The sequence below is a fragment of the Rhinatrema bivittatum genome, chromosome 2, assembly GCF_901001135.1.
Source record: "Rhinatrema bivittatum chromosome 2, aRhiBiv1.1, whole genome shotgun sequence".
Taxonomy (NCBI): Eukaryota; Metazoa; Chordata; class Amphibia; order Gymnophiona; family Rhinatrematidae; genus Rhinatrema; species Rhinatrema bivittatum.
Genome location: NC_042616.1, coordinates 569751228 through 569772051, shown reverse-complemented (window position 1 = coordinate 569772051; position 20824 = coordinate 569751228). Strand labels below are relative to the sequence as shown.

General features: G+C 45.5%; 1 protein-coding gene across 3 annotated transcripts in view; it reads left to right on the top strand.

Moving 5' to 3' along the window:
• The window catches only part of CEP192 (centrosomal protein 192), a 1292743-nt gene that overhangs the window by 1168649 nt on the left and 103270 nt on the right, over nt 1-20824 (top strand). For all 3 annotated transcript variants that reach the window (XM_029590939.1, XM_029590938.1, XM_029590940.1), the window contains one exon: nt 1633-1752. In XM_029590939.1, the coding sequence (XP_029446799.1) occupies nt 1633-1752 (120 nt within the window). The remainder of the gene's footprint in view (nt 1-1632; nt 1753-20824) is intronic.

The window sequence follows — 20824 nt, the reverse complement described above, 5'->3', positions numbered from 1 at the left end:
CGTCTTTTGATGATGGCAAAAATAGCGGAGATACCTTTAAGTAAAGAGCAGATTGAGTTAAAATTCCAAATTATCCCTGTCAACTTGTTGTATACGGATGCCAGATGTCTAAAAAATACAATGGAGTGTTAGATTGTATAACAGCCAAAATGAAGAGGTAGAAATAATTGGCATCAGAGATCTCGTAAGAGGAGGATAACCAATGAGACAGTGCAATACCAGGATAAAATTATATTGCAATAATAGGATGGATCAAATTAGTGGATGGTTGATTCTATATATTAGGGATGGCATAGAGTTTGCAGGTTAAAGATTCTGCAGGCGACTTAATACAAAATGGAATCTTTATGGACAGAAATTCCACGTGTGATGGAGGGAAGAGTATAGAGGTGGAGGTATACTATCAGCTGCCTAGCTAAAATGAAAGACGAATGATGAAATGCTAACAAATTAACCTCTAGATCAGGTATGGCGAACGCCAGTCCTCGAGGGCCGCAAACAGGCCAGATTTTCAGGATATCCACAATGAATATGCATGAGAGAGATCTGAATGCACTGGCTCCATTGGATGCAAATCTTTCTCATGCGTGCTCATTGTGGATATCCTGAAAACCTGGACTGGAGCTCGCCATCCCTGCCCTAGATTCAATAGGATGCTATAATAATGCATGGATACGCCCGCGGTAAGAAAAAGGGACGTTTTTAGAATTACCGCTGTGCGCGCCAACATAACACTTCATATAAATAGTATCGTGGGGTGCAGTAAAGTTTTCGCAGCTTGCAAAGTGCCCAGAAAGATAGCTATTACCATGAGAGAGAAAGAGGCTATTTATATTCTATTCTACTCTACTCTACTATTTATATCTCTATAGGCGGGCCAGCTAATAGCTCAAGGTGAGGTGTTGGTGGTTTAGAGGCCAGTTTTACATGCAGAGTGAGATGTTCGAACAGCACAGTACACCTCAGTGAAGATTTGATGTTAGTTGGAGTGAGGAAAGCATCACAAAGTTGATATTTCTACAATGTGTTCTCACTCCAGCTTGATGGACTGTAAAACAGGGTACTTGCATGTCATTACCATTATTTCAAGTTCATATTTGATAAATATACTGTTAATCATTCCATAGTAAAAATTCCTGAAATTTTCATTCAGGAGCTTACTTCACTGGACAATGTTAGTCCTATTTTAATGATAGATCCTGAAAATATCGTTTTAAGCTTTTTGCTTTTTCACTGCCTGATTACTTTTCCAAAATATAAGAAAATTCCTGGGAGAGCAATTTTTTGGTTTAATCTACAGATTTTCATACAATAATGATCCACACTAATGGCACTAAAACTTTAACAAGCATAATTCTAATAAAAAAGATTCAGCTGTCTGAGAAAAATAAACTTTAGATTCATTGTGTGCCATTACTTTCCACCCTTTCAGTCCTTCTACACTAGGCCATCATTTTAATTGAATGGTGTAGTTTGACAACTATTGCCTGCAAAAATTATAACCTTTTTTTTTTTAGTCTACAGTTTTCTCCTTCCATTTAACTCATGCACATTTGATATTTCTGTATTAAATTGCTAATCACATTTTGATTACATTATATTGAATTCTTTATTTAATGTTTGTTTTATTAGGTCGCCTTCACTTTTTTTCCTCGAGGAAGAGGAGATTATTCTCAGTTTTGGGATCTGGAGTATTATCCAAGTGCAGAACCACACTTGAGACATAAGCTTAGATTCCAGCTTTGTGGAGAGGCAAGTATTCTAAAAGTTAATTGCAATAATGTTAGTTGTCATACAGTTGTACAATAGCCATATTGGTCCTGGAAAAAAGTGGAATACTTTGTGGTTGTGATACTTTTTAAAGCATCAACAAGAAAAGTTGTGATTCATGAGTTTTCAAGATCTCTCACACATTTTCTGAAGGAGGAGCACGTCTAAATTGGGTCTTAGTCTTGCACTAAAACAACTTTTTTTTGTTGGTCCCTTAAAAGGTCTCACAGTCTATTATTTCAGTTTTTAGTCATAGTAACTGTATTGTGGACTCTTTTTTTATATAACCTAATTGGTTTAAGTTCCTTTTAAGTAAAAATAGTTGGTAATACAATATACAATATGACCAAATTACTAATACTTCTACATTGGCATTAGTGTGGGTTAAACATATCTTTTTTTGATTAGGCCAGTAATTGTTCAGGCCAGGGGTGGACAATGCCAGTCCTCGAGTGCTACCAACCATTCAGATTTTCAGGGAAACTAATGAATGTGCATGGGAGAGATTTGCATACAATTGTAGTGTGCATTTAAATTTATCTCATGCATATTCTTTAGGGATATCCTGAAAATCCGACCATTGGGTAACCCTCATAGATTGTAATAGGCCATCACTGATCCAAACTATGGATTGTCATGTCTTCGAGCAGGTAGTGAGAGAAATACTATGTTTTTTATTCATAAATATATATGCCACATGATCTAATAAGATAAGCGGCTCACTATATAGATATGCGTGTGTGTGTGTGTATATATATATATATATATATATATATATATATATATATATATATATATACATACACACACACAGAAGAGAAGAGCGGTGGTGGTCCCGCTTCACAAGAGTGGGAACAGGGAGGAGGCTGGCAACTACAGACCAGTCAGCCTCACTTCGGTGGTGGGAAAAGTAATGGAGTCACTGCTGAAAGAGAGAATAGTGAACTATCTACAGTCCGGAGAATTGATGGACCAGAGGCAACATGGATTCACCAGGGGAAGATCCTGTCAGACAAATCTGATTGACTTTTTTGACTGGGTAACCAAGGAATTGGATCGAGGAAGAGCGCTCGATATCATATACTTGGATTTCAGCAAAGCTTTTGACACGGTTCCGCACAGGAGACTGGTGAATAAAACGAGAAGCTTGGGAGTGAGTGCCGAGATGGTGACCTGGATTGCAAATTGGTTGACGGACAGAAGACAATGTGTAATGGTAAATGGATCCTTCTCTGAAGAGAGAGCGGTTTTAAGTGGTGTACCGCAAGGATCGGTGTTGGGACCGGTCCTGTTCAATATCTTTGTGAGCGACATTGCGGACGGGATAGAAGGCAAGGTTTGTCTTTTCGTGGATGACACTAAGATCTGCAACAGAGTGGACACGCCGGAAGGAGTGGAGAGAATGAGACGGGATCTAAGGAAACTGGAAGAGTGGTCGAAGATATGGCAGCTGAGATTCAATGCCAAGAAGTGCAAAGTCATGCATATGGGGAGTGGAAACCCGAATGAACTGTATTCGATGGGGGGGGAAAGGCTGATGTGCACGGAGCAGGAGAGGGACCTTGGGGTGATAGTGTCTAATGATATGAAGTCTGCGAAACAATGCGACAAGGCGATAGCAAAAGCCAGAAGAATGCTGGGCTGCATAGAGAGAGGAATATCGAGTAAGAAAAGGGAAGTGATTATTCCCTTGTACAGGTCCTTGGTGAGGCCTCACCTGGAATACTGTGTTCAGTTCTGGAGACCGTATCTACAAAAAGACAAGGACAAGATGGAAGCGGTACAGAGAAGGGCGACCAGGAAGGTGGAGGATTTTCATCGGATGACGTACGAGGAGAGATTGAAGAATCTAAATATGTACACCCTGGAGGAAAGGAGGAGCAGAGGTGATATGATACAGACCTTCAGATACTTGAAAGGTTTTAATGATCCAAAGACAACGACAAACCTTTTCCGTAGGAAAAAAATCAGCAGAACCAGGGGTCACGATTTGAAGCTCCAGGGAGAAAGATTCAGAACCAATGTTAGGAAGTATTTCTTCACGGAGAGGGTGGTGGATGCCTGGAATGCCCTTCCGGAGGATGTGGTGAAGACCAGAACTGTGAAGGACTTCAAAGGGGCGTGGGATAAACACTGTGGATCCATAAAGTCAAGAGGCCGCCAATGAAGAGTGGGTGACTCGCCAGAATGTCAAGAGGCCGCCAATGAAGAGTGGGTGACTCGCCAGAATGATGGCTACTGCCTGGAGACAATACCCTTATTCAATAAACGTACACATGCTTACTGTGACTCCAACATCATTCTAGCTTCAACAGCAAGAGGAAATGTGGAATAAAGGATCTGCACTCACAAAGGGGGAGTAGCTGGCTTGTTACGGTGGTTACTACCCCAAACCAAATAAGCCTGTTACTTCAATTTTTATGCAAATACAGCAGAGCTCTCTGCTTCAACGGCAGGGGAGAAGAAAAAAGGGTTCACACTCACAAAGCAGGGAGTAGCTGGCTTGTTACGGCGGTTCCTACCCCAAACCAAATGTGCCTGATACTTCACTTTCGATGCATATCCAGCATAGCTCCCTGCTTCAACGGCAGGGGAGAAGAAAAACAACCAATAAGGGCTGTATAACATAGTCTGAGTAAAACAAATAAGCATGGGTGTAGCTTGCTTATTGCGGCGGTTACTACCCCTACTACCCCTAACTTATCAGCTAGATATTCACTTGGATGCAGCTCCATCACTGCTTTCTACATTAATGGTGGGGGTGGAAGGGAAATAGAACCAAGAGCTAAGAGAAACAGATAAGTATGAGAGAAAAAAGTGTGTGAAGCTTGCTGGGCAGACTGGATGGGCCATTTGGTCTTCTTCTGCCGTCATTTCTATGTTTCTATGTTTCTATATATATGTAGAAGGAGAAAAGAAGTTTATTGCACCGCTCTCCTGTGATGATACCTTATGGTCTCTGCCTCAGCTGAGTTTCCCAAGGTGATATCTTTGGATCCCTACTTCAGATGAATGCCTTAGTCTGGTAGCTGGTTTTTGCTGTCGTGGACTAAGCTGTTAAAAAAAAAAAAAAAAACCAGATGAAAGGCAAGCGGGTGCAGGAAGTTGAGCGAGGTGATGAAGGTTTACACCCTCTCCCCCCAAGGCCGGAGACCAACTCTGTACTTCGCCGGGACGGGCTGAGCTCATGGTAGGCCATGCCGGCGTTTGCGCAATTTCTCTGAGCATAGGGCTGCCCTCTTCAGCTACGTGTGTTCACGCTTACGCATCTGACTGTATCTTGTTGTGCACCTACTTGGGCACTCAGTTGGGCACATAGGGATGCCTACTCAGACGCTATGTTGTATGCGAATGGAAAAAGAGCTGCCAGAGATTTTACCTGAATTTGGGGCTCCACTAACTGGTTTATTAGCGGGGAAAGATAGTTCAATGGGCACAGGTCCAGTGCCCCCTGGTTTTGGCAAGGATCCCTCTCCCTTTACTGGGTGGAATTTTTTCAGGGCTGCAGTCCTTTCTTCAGGTGCAGTCAAAGGCCCCCGCCAATCTTATCAGTTCAGGATTGTAAGCTGCTGATTTCTGTGCACCTGGTGCTGCCGGTAAGTCTAAGTACATCTAGACCTGCTGCAGGTCATGCCGATAGGTCTCCAGATGGTGCAGATGATAAAGCCGATCCTTACTCCCTGGCTCTGATTTCCCAGTCATTGAAGATGCTGGGGATATCTAGGGCTCATTCCATGTCCGAGCCAAAGAAAGATTCCATTTTTATTTCTTTGCATAAAGCCTCATGTTTCTTCCCTATTATAGAGGCTATTCAGCAGTTGATTGATCTTGAATGGAGTGCCGTAGAAGCTAATTTTAAAGGGGGATGAGCCTTGGAAGGGCTGTACCCCTGGATCCGGCTGCGAGAGAGCAATTGCACTTTCCAAAAGTGGATGCGCTTGTGTGTGCCATCAGCAAGCAGATGAATATCTCCGTAGAAGGGGGAGCGGCATTGAAGGATGCACAAGATAGAAGAATTGAGGCCATCCTTAAGCAGGCTTTTGAAGTGATGGCAATGAATTTGCAGATATCTTCTTGTTATGGATGTGAATCGTTTTTTGACGATTTAAAATATCGTCCGATATATTTTAAAACGTCAAAAATCGTTAGAGGCGATATACAATAGGAATTCCCCCGATTTATCGTCAAAAATCGTAAATCGGGGGAAGGGGGAGGGCGGGAAAACCGGCACACTAAAACAACCCTAAAACCCACCCCAACCCTTTAAAATAAATCCCTCACCCTCCCGAACCCCCCCAAAATGTCTTAAATTACCTGGGGTCCAGTGGGGGGGTCCCGCTGTGATCTTCCACTCTCGGGCCACGGGTGCGTTAATAGAAGGGTAGCGCCGGCGCCATTTTGGTTCCTGTCCCCCGACGTCACGAGCGCAGGAGATCACTCCCGGACCCCCAGGTACTTTTGGCCAGCTTGGGGGGGGCCTCCTGACCCCCACAAGACTTGCCAAAAGTCCAGCGGGGGTCCAGAAACGACCTCCTGCACTCGAATCGTATTTGCCGTATTGCAAAATGGCGCCGGCCATACGGCCAGCGCCATTTTGCAATACGGCAATATGGCCATACGGCCGGCGCCATTTTGCAATACGGCAAATATGATTCGAGTGCAGGAGGTCGCTTCCGGACCCCCGCTGGACTTTTGCAAGTCTTGTGGGGGTCAGGAGGCCCCCCCAAGCTGGCCAAAAGTCCCTGGGGGTCCAGCGGGGGTCCGGGAGCAATCTCCTGCGCTCGTGACGTCGGGGGACAGGAACCAAAATGGCGCCGGCGCTACCTTTGCCCTGTCATATGACAGGGCAAAGGTAACGCCGGCACCATTTCTATTAACGCACCCGTGGCCCGAGAGTGGAAGATCACAGCGGGACACCCCCCCCCCCCCCCCACTGGATCCCAGGTAATTTAAGACATGTGGGGGGGGTTTGGGAGGGTGGGGGATTTATTTTAAAGGGTCGGGGTGGGTTTTAGGGTTGTTTTAGTGTGCCGGTTTTCCCGCCCTTCCCCGATTTACGATTTACACGATTTAAAAAAAAACAAAACCGCGACGATCTGATTCCCTCCCCCCCCCCCCCCAGCCAAAATCGATTGTTAAGACGATCGATCACACGATTCACATCTCTACTTCTTGTTGCTCCCTGGTGGCTCGCTCTTGTTTACTTCTCTCTCAGGAAGTCGAGTCTGTTGTGAATTCAGGGTAGTGATGGAACTGGCATCCGTCTTTTTGACAGATGCAGGCTGCGATTTGGTCCACATTTAGGCTAGAGGAATGTGGCTTTAGTAATAGCAGCCAGGGGTCAACTATGGCTCAGGAATGGGTCTGCCAATACAATTTCAAAGTCTAATCTTACAAAATTGACTTTTAAAGGATCACTCTTATTGGAGCCTGTAGGGAAAAAATGGCCAATAAGTAGAGTGAGGCCCAGGTTCCTCAATTACCAGAGGATAAGAAGCAGAAGCTCCTTTGGTACGAGAGAGTGTGCTAAGGGTTTCAGATGCTTTCAACGCTACAGAGGCATAGCTTTCCAGAGAACTCTGCCTTTGGGTAGGTCTCAGTCCTTTCGACCCAGGCAGCCCAGAAGAGGCACAGGCTCTAGTAATAGTGCCCTCCTCCCAATGAAATTGTGCCGACCCACCCTCGGGAACAGAAGATAAGGGGTCACATCTCTCTCTTTATCGGAAGTGGGTCAAGACCACGTCAGACCAGTGGGTTATGGAGGTGGTAAGAGATGGCTACGCTCTGGAGTTTCTCAGTGTCCCTCGGGACATTTTCATGGTGTCTCCCTGCAGCTTTCCGCAGAAGAGTCAAGCAGTGGAATGTACGTAGCCAAGGCTCCTCAACCTTCCAGTGCCCATGTCACAAGAAAATATGGGTCGAGATTCCATTTATTTCGTTGTGCCCAAAAAGGGGAGGGCTCCTTATGCCCCATCCTAGATCTCAAGGGAATCAGCCGTCATCTGGGGAAACCTTACACTCAGTGATAATGGCAGTACAGTTTGGGGAGTTTGACATCTCTGGATTTGTCGGAGGATTACCTTCATATTCCTATCTGTCTGGAGCATCAACAGTTTCTGCATTTGCTGTTTTGGGTCGACTTTTATCAATTTTGAGCACTGCCTTTTGGGTTAGCTACTGCACCCAGAACCTTTTCCAAGGTTATGGTGGAGGCTGCGGCAGTGTTGAAGAAGGGTGGCATTCTGGTTCACCCATACTTCGACAATTGGCTGATTCGGGCCAAGAGTCTGGAAGAGAGCCTTCAGGTCTCACGCAAGGTGATATCCTTTCTACAGGGACTAGGTTGGATGTTGAACTTGGCCAAGAGCAATATACAGCCATCCCAGACGCTGAAGTATCTTGGTCTTCAGTTCAACACGAAGTAAGGCAGTGTTTTCCTGCTAGAGGGCTGCATTCAGATGCTGATGATGCAGGTACAGCATTTGACAGAAACAATATGCCTGACAGTGTGGTCTTATCTATAGGTGTTCGGATTGATAGCAGCCATCCTAGAGGTAGTTCTGTGGAAAGGGCGCATATGCGCTCTCTACAGCACACTGGATCGTTGGAATCCACAGTCTCAAGTCTATTCTATATGGATATCAACGTACAGCTGATCAGCATACAGCTACAGTAGTTGTTGCAAGCGGACCATCTAAGGAACAGGGTTTCCCTATGATCACTGGACTGGCTAGTACTCACAACCGATGCGAGCCTCCAGGGTTGAGAGGCTCACTGTCAGGGGCACTGGAATACAGAAAAGTATCTCTGGAGCATCAGCCAGCTGGATGCCTGGGCTGTCGTGTTGGCATGCTTACGATTCATTGACCTATTACAGGGTCAAGTGTTCCAGATAATTTCAGACATTGTGACCACAGTGACTTGCATCAATGACCAGGTAGAAACCAAGAGCCAGCAAGTGTTGCGGAAATAGCCAAACTCATGGAATAGGTGGAAGTACATCTGCAGGAGATCTCAGTCTCCCACATTGCAGGAAAAGACAATGTAAGAGCTGATTTTCTCAGCAGATCGTCTGGACCCAAGAGAATGGGCATTGTCAAACAAAGCATTCCAGCTCATAGTGGACCACTGGGACCCTTCCGTTTCTAGACCTGCTGGCGACATCTCACAATGCAAAGGTTCCACGCTGCTTCAGTTGCAGGAGAGATCAAAAGTCCTTGAGCACTGATGCCCTTGTGCAAGAGGGGCTTGAGAACAAGCTTCTGTATGCCTTTCTCTCGTGGCCCGTGTTGGGCAGAATGATTCGGAGGATCGAGAGTCACACGGGGATGGTACTTCTGGTGGCACCAGATTGGCCCAGGAGGCCATGGTATGCAGATTTGTGAAAGCTTCTAGTGGAATTTCCTATCCAATTACCTGTTCACAGGGATTTGCTACAATATGGGCCTGTTATTCACGAAGATCCGACTCTGTTTTGTCTTACACTATGGTTCTTGAGAAAGGGCTCAGTTGCTGAAGTGTGGATATTCCACTGCGGTGATTGCCACCTTGCTACGAGCAAGAAAGTTCTCCACTTCCTTAGCCTATGTGTGGATTTGGCAAGTATTTGAGGCTTGGTGTAAGGATCGAGGGGTTCATCCTTGTTCAGTTCCTGCTCATTTTGGAATTTTTGCAGAATGAATTGAGAAAAGGGTTGGCCCTTAATTTGCAGCTGTTGGTATTTCCGAGGTCAAGTGACTAGTGGACACTTATCGGCTCATCCAGATGTGGCTCGTTTCTTAAAAGGGGTGAAACATCTTCATCCTCCCCTACATTTTCTGGTACCTTTGTAGAGTCTTAATCTGGTTTGGGATTTTCTGGCAGGTTCCACTTTTCGACCACTGAATAAACTTTCCTTGAGGTTACTTATCTTGAAAACAGTATTTCTTGTGGCAATTTTTTCTGTGCCTAGAATCTCTGAACTGCAGGCCTTGTCTACCAGGAACTGTTCCTGCGAGTGACTCTAGGGGCGATACAGTTGCCTAATGTTCTGCCCTTTTTGCCAAAAGGGGTCTCGGATTTTCACTTGTATCAGTCAATTTCCCTGCCAGCTTTGGACGGGGAGAGAGATGTGGAGGAATATCACCTGTTACTGTCCTTGGATGTCAAGAGGCATATTTTAAGCTATTTAGAGGTTTCTGAACTTCTCAGGAAGACAGACTGTTTATACTCTATGGTGGGAATAAGCAGGGTGAGCCAGCGTCGCGGGCTACAATTGCCTGCTGGATTAAGGAGGTAGTTAGGGCTTATTCCACTATGGCTCAGGCAGTGCCATAGGCAGAAATTAGATTGCTGTCTCATGTCGTGATTTGACTAGCTATGACGTGGTCCTCCTTACATATCTTTTCCAGGCATTACTGGCTGGATGTACAGGCCCGGGAGGACGCAACCTTTGCGAATGCGGTGTTGATCGGACTCAGGGCAGCCTCCCGCTCTGTTCGAGAGTAGCTTTTATACATCCTACTGGTTTTGGATCCACCTGTCCATATGCTGAAAAAGGAAAAATTACTACTTACTTGATAATTTTTTTCTTTAATTAGGACAGGTGGATCCACCTTCCCACTCTTGGCTGCCGGATGGTTGTGCTGTTGTCCTGCATGGCTACTGATAAGTGTTACTCCAGTCCCTAGACTAGTGTTATTACACTCCTTTTCAGAGCTCAGTGTTTTCCTATTGGCTGAGTGCTGGAATGGTTATCTATTAATAATCAAGTTTTGATAGTTTGTCCACAGTTGGCTTTTGCAGAGAATACTGGTGGGCTGATGTCAGTGCAGAAGTATATATACCGGGATGTCACTTTTTCTCCGTCTCCATTTGCTAGTAGAGGTGCATAACCCCCTGGTTTTGGATCCACCTGTCCTTATTAAAGAAAAGGAAATTATCAGGGAAGTAGTAATTTCTCCTTTGACATCAACTATTTTTCACAGGTCCTCTGAAATTTCTTTTGATTTTGGCATGATGAGTTTTCACCAACTTATACAGTGAAGGCCAAATTCCAAACCTTTTGAAATTATGTAGCACAGGCTGCATAAAATCTCTTGCAGATTTACTCTGCAGAATGGATTTCTTGTTACACAATTTTTTTTTTTTGTAATTTATTCTTTATTAATTTTTTCCATGATTCCATCATGAAAAACATTACATATATGTATCACAACCATTAAAAAAAATTAAGGCAAACATAGAAACCAAACTATAAATTTATCATATGATGTGATACAAAACATATTAGGGGGAGAACATCATCCAAATAAAAAAAAAAAAAGGAAATCTAACATCTATGTAGTCCCACTATTCCCATAGGGGATATCACTAGACATCAGCTTAATCTATAATAAAGAGAAGGAGATTTATTACTTCTATTAAGGACCATTTACCTCTATTATTCCTGCTTCAGATATTGATTTATCCGATAAGAATGTCTCCAAATGAACTGGATCTGTAAACCCAAACTTTTTCCCTCTGTAGTTTACATAACATAAACAAGGAAATTTCAAGAAGAATGTACCACCCAGAGCCACCACACGGTGTTTCAATGCAAGGAAGGCTCTCCTCCTTGCTTGGAGGTGGCTCTGGCTACATCCGGAAAAATCTGGATCTTATGTCCGCAGAAGGAGACATCTTTATTAATGAAAAAATTTCTGAACATCTTATCGTTGTCCTGCTCAGATAAAAAAGCAATAATATCAATTATATCCAGAGAATCCTCCAAAAAGGTAGAAATACCTAAACTTGGAGGATTTTCCTGATCCTGATTTTAAATTTCCTCTTTCTTCTTAGTAAGATAATATATTTTAGATAAATTAGGAAATTCTTCATCTTTATACAGTAATATCTCTCTAAGAAACTTCTTAAACATTACTAAAGGAGAGAGCAAACGAGTTATAGTAAAATTTACTATTCTCAGATTTTTAAATCTCATATTTTCCGTACCTTCTAATTCTCTATGGATATTTAAACTATCCCGATTAAATGTATTTTCTAATATTGAACTAATTGCATTTTATTCTTCAAATCGGATAATTCTTTTTCACATTTCATCATTCTAGACCCTTGCTCATTTATTTTTTCAGCATTAGCATTTATCACAGCGGACAATGATCTGTTCGTAATAGTAATGTTATGATCTAATTTAGAAATAATTTTCCACACATCAGATAATGTAACATTGTCTGGGGAAATATCCCCAACTTTGCTACCAGTAAGAAATGAAGTAGAATCAATAGGCAAAACAGTAATTACAGGTTTCTCAACCCTTTGGTTTCCTGCTTGTGTCACCAAGCTTGCCTCCAAAGGGTTAAATCCTACCAGTTCAGTCGCCATCTGAGAGGATGAACTCTTAGTTGGCTGAGGTGGTAAAATAGGTCCTTCTCCTGGACTAATGGAAGCTAAAGAAGAGCTTCCCATTACTTCCTCATCTGGATCAGTCCTTTGCCTCATGACATGCTGATCCATCAGGCCGGTGCTAACATGCTGCACTGGTGACGAAGTCATATTCCTTGCTTTTCTCTTCTTCCCCATCAGGAAAATTACGGTCAGCAAGAAAAAATTTTTAGCCAAACTCCCGAACTCATCTGGACTAAGCCGGACCAAGCTGCGCGCCCCTTCGGCGCGCACGGCTTAGGTGTCGCGCCAGCGGCGTCACAGCGCCGCACCACAGGTGGATTTAAAGCAAGAGGCCACGCCATTTGAGGCAAAAAACCTGTGAGGGAGTCAGTTGGATTGATAGGTGACTAAGGGATAAAAGAGGTGCTCAGGGAGGGCAAGGAAATAGCAGAAGATCTAAATGAATCTTTGTGTCTGTCTTTACTGAGGAGGATTTTGGGGTCATACCCACATCAGAAATATTTATTGATCGTGATGATTGAGCCAGTCAGGTTTTCAGGATATCCACAATGAATATGCATGAGAGAAAATTTGCATGTTATGGAGGCAGTGCATGCAAATGTTCTCTCATGCATATTCATTGTGGATATCCTGAAAACCCTACTGGCTGGTGGGCCCCCAGGACCGGATTGGGGACCACTGCTTAAGAGTAGTGAAATACAATTATATAACCATTTTCCAGAAACTAAATGGAAAGCAGCATTTTGGAACAGCTGAAGACTACAGCATGCTATTCCTGGAAAGCCCACATTACAATAATCCAAGTTATATGTAATAATTGAGGAGTCTACTGTGCATAAATATTTGTTGCCAGAAATGGCCGGATCTGCCAAAGGAGACTTAGACTAAAGAAGGTATTTTTTTTCACCACAGCTGAAATGTGCTTATCCATTTTCAAGTATGAGTCTATAGAAACACCCAGAATTCTGAATTCATCTGTATGAAAAGTCTTGCCACCCAGCCTAGTGTGTCGGCTTTCTAGATTAAGCATTTCCAAATCCACAAAATCTTAGTTTCTGGAAAATTAATTTGAGTTTATTAAACTTAATCCATTTAGAAATTTCATTCAACATCAGTTCATTTTCAGTGAATCTCTATCTTGCCCCAGTGGAAGGAAAAATTACATATCATCTGCACACATATAAGGTTTATATTAGCTTCTAAAATCTGTTTTCTGAAAGGTTGGATGTAAATGTTAGGCTGGACCTCTGCCAGATCTCATGCTCCAGGGACCATGAAAAAGAGAAGAAATCCCCCATCGCCATCCTCTAGGATCTGTTTCTCGGGAAAGATTTAAACCTCACAAGTATTCATAGACGAGTGTTCCTAACACTAGTCTCCTCCAGCATTGCAATCAACATTTGATCATTGAAAATGCTGAATTTAATAGATTGAGTAGAATGAATCTAGCATTTAACCCTTATTGAAACATATGTCTTCAAACAGAGCCAATAGTATAGTTTTAGTAATCTATATGGCACAAAAACCCAATTGCAAATTGTCAAGGATAGAGTATTCAGCCAAAAATTAATTTAGCTGAGCTGCCACTAAACTTTCTATCATTTTACCCAAAAAAATAATGTTGACAACTAGTCTGAAATAGGGGTAAACTTTTGGCACAAGACCTACTTTTTAAATTAGTGGACATTAATGACTCCTTTAATGATGCTGGTAGAATCCACTCTATCAAGGAAGTATTCACTATATATTTTAATGGGTCCAGTAGTGCTTTTTTTCAATTTATTGATCAGGGTCAGAGGACCCAAGTCAAGTTGGCATATGGCTAGCCTAGTCTTCATCAACAATACACTTAAATCTTCCTCTTCTAGGGATTTAAAGGTATTCCCCATTTCTGACCATATCCCATAATGCTTGGAATTCATAAAGTAGCAGGAAGAATCACATTTAATTCCTGCCTGATATTTATTTTTTTCAATAAAGAATCTGGCCAGGTCATTAGTTTTGCACAGAAGACACCAGTGAATGCACAAAAGGAGACTCAGTAGTTATTAAGCCCTTGATACAGTTTTCTGGGAAAGTTGTGAGATGCTGACAGAATGGTAGAGGCGGACTTGGACATTGTTGCTGTCACAAAGACGTGGTTCATGGAATCTCATGGTTGGGATACGACCATACCGGACTATTTCTTGTTAAGGAAGGACAGAGAGGACAGAAAATGGGGAGGAGTGGTTCTTTGTCAAAAACAATATCCAAGCATCTGAGCTGCAAGGAAGATGGGGCAACGAAGAAGCACTATGAGCCGTCCTAAAAAATAGATGATGGGGCATCCATTTTTATTGGTGTGGTTTACAGGCCTCCAAATCAAATGGAAGAACTTGACAGAGATCTGGTTGAAGACGTCCAAAAGATGGGAAAGAAGGGAGAAGTGGTGATCGTTGGAGATTTTTTTTTTGTCAAAATTTTTATTGGAATAAAACATGAGCAGGCAATAATTCCTGCACTGCTGCAGGTAAAACCAATAAACCTAGAAACCAATATAGTGCACAATTGTGCAATACAATAACAACCAAAACCTCCCTCGTGTTTCCATCCCATCTTATTTTGTTATTTTTCCTCCACCAACCCTTCTTCACCATACATAGACAACTTCAACCCACTCATCCCCACGCACACCTCACTCCATTCATACCCCCACTGAGACCCGGGATTATGCCAATCAGACTCATATCCCCCGGCACGGAGCCTATCCTGAACAGCTGCCGGCAGCAAGAGGACACAGGCCTGCCAGCAGGCCCGGTATTCTTTGTCGGGCTTCCATTTGCCCAGTACAAAGTCCAAGCGTTCAAGTTGAAGAAACAAGGCCAGTCGTTGGGCCCAGGCCAGAACAGACAGTGATGAATCCGTGGCCACCCAATCTGAGAGGATCGTGCTGCATGCCAAAAGGACGGCCACTCTGCTGAATTTGTCTTTTGAGTGACAAATCTCAGTGGAGCAGGCCTGCGGGCTAGACAGTAGAAATTGTCCAGTGTCAGGCAGCGGGGCTGCGGTACACTGCAAGATGAAATCCACTACTGATCTCCAAAAACTGGCCAGGGTCTGGCAGCAAAAAAGGCGGTGTATAAGCATGCCCTCATCAATCTTGCACTTTATACAAAGAGGGGAGTCCGTACACCCCATCTGGAAACGACTGATATCAGTACAATAAATACAATGCAAGATTTTAACCTGTACTTCCCGAAGACCGATATCTGGGATCTGCCTGTGTACCACTGTAAAACACTGCTCCATGTATTGTGCCGTAAGGGGCATGGCTAGCTCCTTAGACCATTTGGCTGCCAGATGATCCAGTCGGCTCTCCATTCGCAAGGCCCGGCCTAGCTGGACCCATCCAGATATAGTATTGGTAAGGAGAGCCATGTCAAACACTTTGGTAGCAAATGCTGATTCCGCCATCCGGGCTTCCTGCATCCACTGGAACGAGGTCAAATAGTGTCTTGCTTGTAAATAGGCAAAGAAATGCTTATTAGGGAGCTGATAATTAGCATATCATGATCATAACAGTGGAAAGCATACATCACTCCCTTGCAGGCCTACAACTGGAATAGGCACTATGGTCCCTCCCGGGCGCCAACCCCACATTCCCCAAAAATGACATCAACATCGAGGTTATTCCCTCCCTGCAACCATCGCCAAGCGCAAATGCAGGGGTGTAACTACTCGGGAAAATCAGCACTCGCTGCGCCCTCTTTCGTCTGAAGAAGATATTGGAAACCAGAGAGTAGTCATACAACATAACAAACCCGGTTCACTATAGCGATACGTATCAGTGAGCCACTCCCCCAGGAAGCGCAATTGGCAGGCGGCATTATAGAGCCGAAAATCTGGCAAGCCCTACCCCCCCCCCCCCCCCCCCCACCCGCTCCCTAGGACACACCAGTGTGGCGTAGCTGAGGCATGCTTTCCTCCCCTTCCATAATCATGGCACACAACCGCCTGAGATCCCCAGCCATCAACCAGCAAGGGATCATATGCAAAACAAAAATTATTTTGAGAACAATGACCATTTTGATCAGCGCACACCTCCCAAATAAGGACAACGGTAAAGAGCCCTAGCCTTCCATTTGCGCCTGCAGTCTAATACAGGGCGCACATTGAGATCATAGAGGCATGTCAGATTCCGAGGGACCCATATCCCCAGATATTTCAACTTGTCGATGGCCCACTTAAGAGGGAAGTGGCCGTCCCACGTGTGTTGCAGCCGAGGATCCAAAGCCAGCACTTCTGACTTGGCAAAGTTGATTTTTAGACCCGCCACCCGCTGAAATTGGCCAAACAAATCAATGGTTATAGGTATGTTCTGCCGGGGACAACCCACAAAAAGCAATAGGTCGTCCGCAAACATCGCCAACTTAAGGGGGTGGCTGTCGACACTAATACCCACATCTGGCGGTCCCCCCGCAGACGAATAGGGTTCAACAGCCAGGATAAAACATAAGGGGGAAAGAGGGCAGCCTGCCGGACCCCACAGTGTAGCGCAAACAAGGGAGTCTGAGCTCCATTCACCAGGACACTAGCACTAGGATTACTATACAGCAACCTAAGCCACTACGAAAACGCCCCCGACATTCCATACTGTCACAGCACCCAAAATAAGTACTCCCACGACAGGGAGTCAAACGCCTTTTCCGCATCTAAACTGAGTATCGCTGCCTCTTCCCCTGAGAGATAACTGAGACGCGCAATCAAGCGTCTTACGTTCTGTACTCCCTGGTGACCTTGTACACACCCCGTTTGGTCCTCATGAATGAGAAGAGGGAGAAGGCCACTCAGGCCTGCAGCCAGAATAGCCGCTAAGAGCTTAATGTCGACATTAAGAAGAGAATTTGGCCAGTAAGAACCAAATTCCAGCGGGTCTTTGCCCAGCTTCGGGAGGACCACAATGACCGAATGATTTAAGGCAGCAGCTAGCAAGCCGAGGTCCAGCATTTCATTATAGAAGTTGCGAAGGGGTGACAGTAAAGAAAATTTCAGAATTCTATAAAATTCAGAGCCCAAGCCGTCCTGCCCCGCGGCTTTCCCCAACTTAAGTTTCTGTATAGCCGCATGGACTTCCTGTTCACTAATAGGGGCATTAAGAGCCTGAACTGCTCTGGAGATACTTGCGGCCATGCAACGTGCCGAAATAGGGCCTCCGTGACCTCCCGATCCTTTGATTTCTCCGCGTATAGCTGTTGATAGTATTTTAAAAAATGGTCAGAAATGTCCCCTCCCATGGTCCCGAGGTCGCACTAAATTAGCCAATAGTTTACTGGCGTAGTTCCCGTATTTATACAACTGATACTGGTAGTACCGAAGGGATTTAGATGCCCTTTGATGGAAAGATTATTGAGGATTTCCTGCGTCTGGTCAGCCTGGCCCTTAGTTTCCGGCATCAGATCGTGTCGCTGCTGGGCCTCCTTGAGCACCTTTGTAAAGCACAAGAATTCAGCATTTCGCTGCCTATTAAGCTTAGCGACATAGGCAATAATTTCCCCCCTCATAACTGCCTTCCCGGCCTCCCACAACATAGCTGCCGAGATGTCCGGGGTAGTGTTAAGCGTCACATATTCCTTCCAGCAGCGCTGCAAATGCTTATGGAAATCCTGGCTTAAGTATAGGTCCGGTCGCATGCGCCACGAAAATGGGGGTCTCGGGCCTCACGCGCAGGTCAGAAGGGCCAAGACAGGGGACTGATCTGATAAAGAGATTACCCCAATACTCGACTCTTCCACCCTGGGGAGCCACCTATCTGAGATCAGTAGATAATCTAGGCATGAATAGGTCTGGTGGGGTTTGGAAAAAAAAGTATAGTGCAGCTCCCCGGTATGGAGGACGCGCCACACATCCAGGAGCTGCAACTCAGAGCACAAAAAGTTTACCCCCTGATGCCTGTCATTAATGGCGACAGGTTTAAGCGGTTTGCAATCCACCTGTTTATTGGCCATAACATTGAAATCTCCTCCCACCACTAAGACATGATCTGAAAAGTCTGCCAGCAGGCCCACCAAATGTGAAAAAAATTCTTGTGAGTAGGTGTTGAGGACATACACATTACAAAACACCACCTTCTGCTGGTAAAGGACCTCGGCTGCAACAACATAGCGACCCTTCTTGTAATGACAAGTTCTGGTGATGTGGAATGGCAAATGTTTGTGAAAAAGCAACACCGCGCCCCTTTTGCGAGCTGTTAAGAGGAATACAGACATTGGCCCACCCACCCTTGTTTGAGTTTCTGATGTTCAGTTTCAGACAAGTGGTTTTCCTGGAGAAAAACCATCTGGGAGTGCGTGCGGTTAAATTGTGCTAACAATTTTTCCTCTTAATGGGGAAGTGGATTCAGTCTGTTCAGTGTAGTTATTTTAACTTCTGCCATTCCATTTGTCAGCACTCAGCAATATGATCGGAACCCACACAGAAACAACCTTTCAACTTCCCAGCCTAAGATGCAAGCAACCGGTCCCTTATTCACAATATCCCAAAATCCCTGGTCTCAGCAATTGCTTTTTCCCCCCCTCCCCCCCATTGCAACTCAGAACCCTCAAGCACAATCCCCATTAATGCCCCCCAGCCATATCCATACACACTCACACACTACCCACACCACTCTCACTCGCCCCAAGAGGCTCAGAGCCACTCCTCCCTCCACCATAAGAGTGAGGTGGAGAGGGCTCTCCCTAGCCCCCAACCCCCCGCAAGGGCAGCAAGATGGTTATAATGCAACCTTTCAAAACAGCATAGGCACAAGAAATCAGCTACATCCCAAATCCTGAGAGGCCCAAAACTCTGGCCATAATCCCAGTTCACATAAAGGCCGCGGTCCCGGCCAGAGTATCATGCCAACTCGTAGGTATGAGGTAACATCCTTGGCCCAACAGACAAAGGAGAACAGCAAAACTGTGGCAACTCAAACTGGCAATTTGAGAGCATTCCAGCAGTGAAGGTGGGGCAGGCACAACCTGCCGGTGAGTGCCCTTCACTCTCCGCCCGCACGTGGCAGCGTGTCTATGAAACTCTCCACATCTTCTTTGGTGGTGAAGAAAGAACTTTATTACCGTGGAAGGACACGTAGCTTGGTCGGGTACAGCAGTCCAAACTTGATGCCTTGCTTGTGCATGCCGGCGACATAAGTTTTCCACTGTGCTATCGTGTTAGCCGAGAGATCGCTGAATAGAAGAAGCTTGTGACCTTGGTATTCCACTGCTGCTTGCTGTTTAAAACGCCCACATTAATTTAGTTTTGTGAGCCCAGTTCAGTATTCTTGCTAGCACCGTCCCACAGCAATCTCACGCGGTGGACTCTTTCGCAAATCAGCGGGGTCGTGGAGAAGTCCAATCCCATCTGCGCCGGCAGCCAAGTTTCCATCAGAGCAGGCAGCTCACCTTCCTTAACAGACTCAGGCAAACCAATAATACGGATATTATTGCGCCGGCTCCTGTCCTCTAAGTCCTCAATCTTTGCCAACAGCTCCCGCTGAGTGGCCTGCAGTGCTTCCATGTGCCACTCCAACTCCCCGAACCGATCCCCGTGATCCGATAAAACATGTTCCGCTTCGTCCAATCTTTTAGTTTGCCCTTCTAGGGCCAATTTCATGTCTTCCATAGAGGCCTGTATTTTGGTAAGGCGCAGATCAAAGGCCGCCATTTCGCTCTGAGAGATCTGGTGCAGGAAGTCTGCTGAGAGAGAGTCCAGGACCTTTGCACCCGCAGGGACCTCCGCCATCTTAAGAGGTAGTGGAGCGGGGACAGCAGACAGCACTTTTACGCGCGCTTCTCTGGCGCATCGCCCGTTCTGCGTAGGAATGGTCGGGGCCCTCAAGACAGGGAGGCCAAAGCACGGGGCGCCTGGCCCGCAAGTGGGGTTGTTCTCGGAATGGGGTTCCTGAGCAGGCGATCCGAGTCAGGGGCTGCAGGTCTCAGGTGGCAACACAATCTCCTCTGTATCAGCAGGCCCGGTATCCAAAGCTAGAGTCCTGACCCTCCTAGGGCTCAGCCACAGGATGCCCGCAAGGTCCAGTCAGTCCCCCTCCCCTTCAGACATGGAGGGGAGGTGTTGTTGGAGATTCCCCATGTTTACAGCGTTAAGGCCTTTGTCAAAGTCCCCCAGATAGAGGCCCACACTTTAGTATCTGGGAATTACGGGGGTGACAGCCATTTTGGGCCTGCGTTGTTCCCTCCGTGCTGCTCCGCTTGTCTCCCATGCTCTTCGCCGCCAGCCTGGTGTACTTCCAGCCGGCACTAAGCCGCCAGGAGGTCTCTGGAGACGGGGCACAGCTGAATTGCTCTCCTAAGGCCGAGGCAAGAAGGGGCACTTCGGGCCGGCCGCCATCTTGATTTTGCCGCACCGCTTGCTCTTCCTGGCCGCCGCCATCCGCCGCCCCCAGACCCCGAAATCGCTGCGTTGCGGGCCCGGCAGCTTCAAAAGCCCTCCCGAGCTGAAAACCCTGAGAATCGCTGCTGCAGCATGGAGCAAGCAGGGGGAGGCCAGCGAGGGACCACGGAGCTCAAGTCGCGGTCATCCTCATCGGTGACATCAGCGCCGCAAGTCCATCATTGGAGATTTTAATCTGCCGGATGTAGACTGAAGAATCCCTTCTGCAGAATTTAACAGTAGTAACGAGTTAGTGGATACT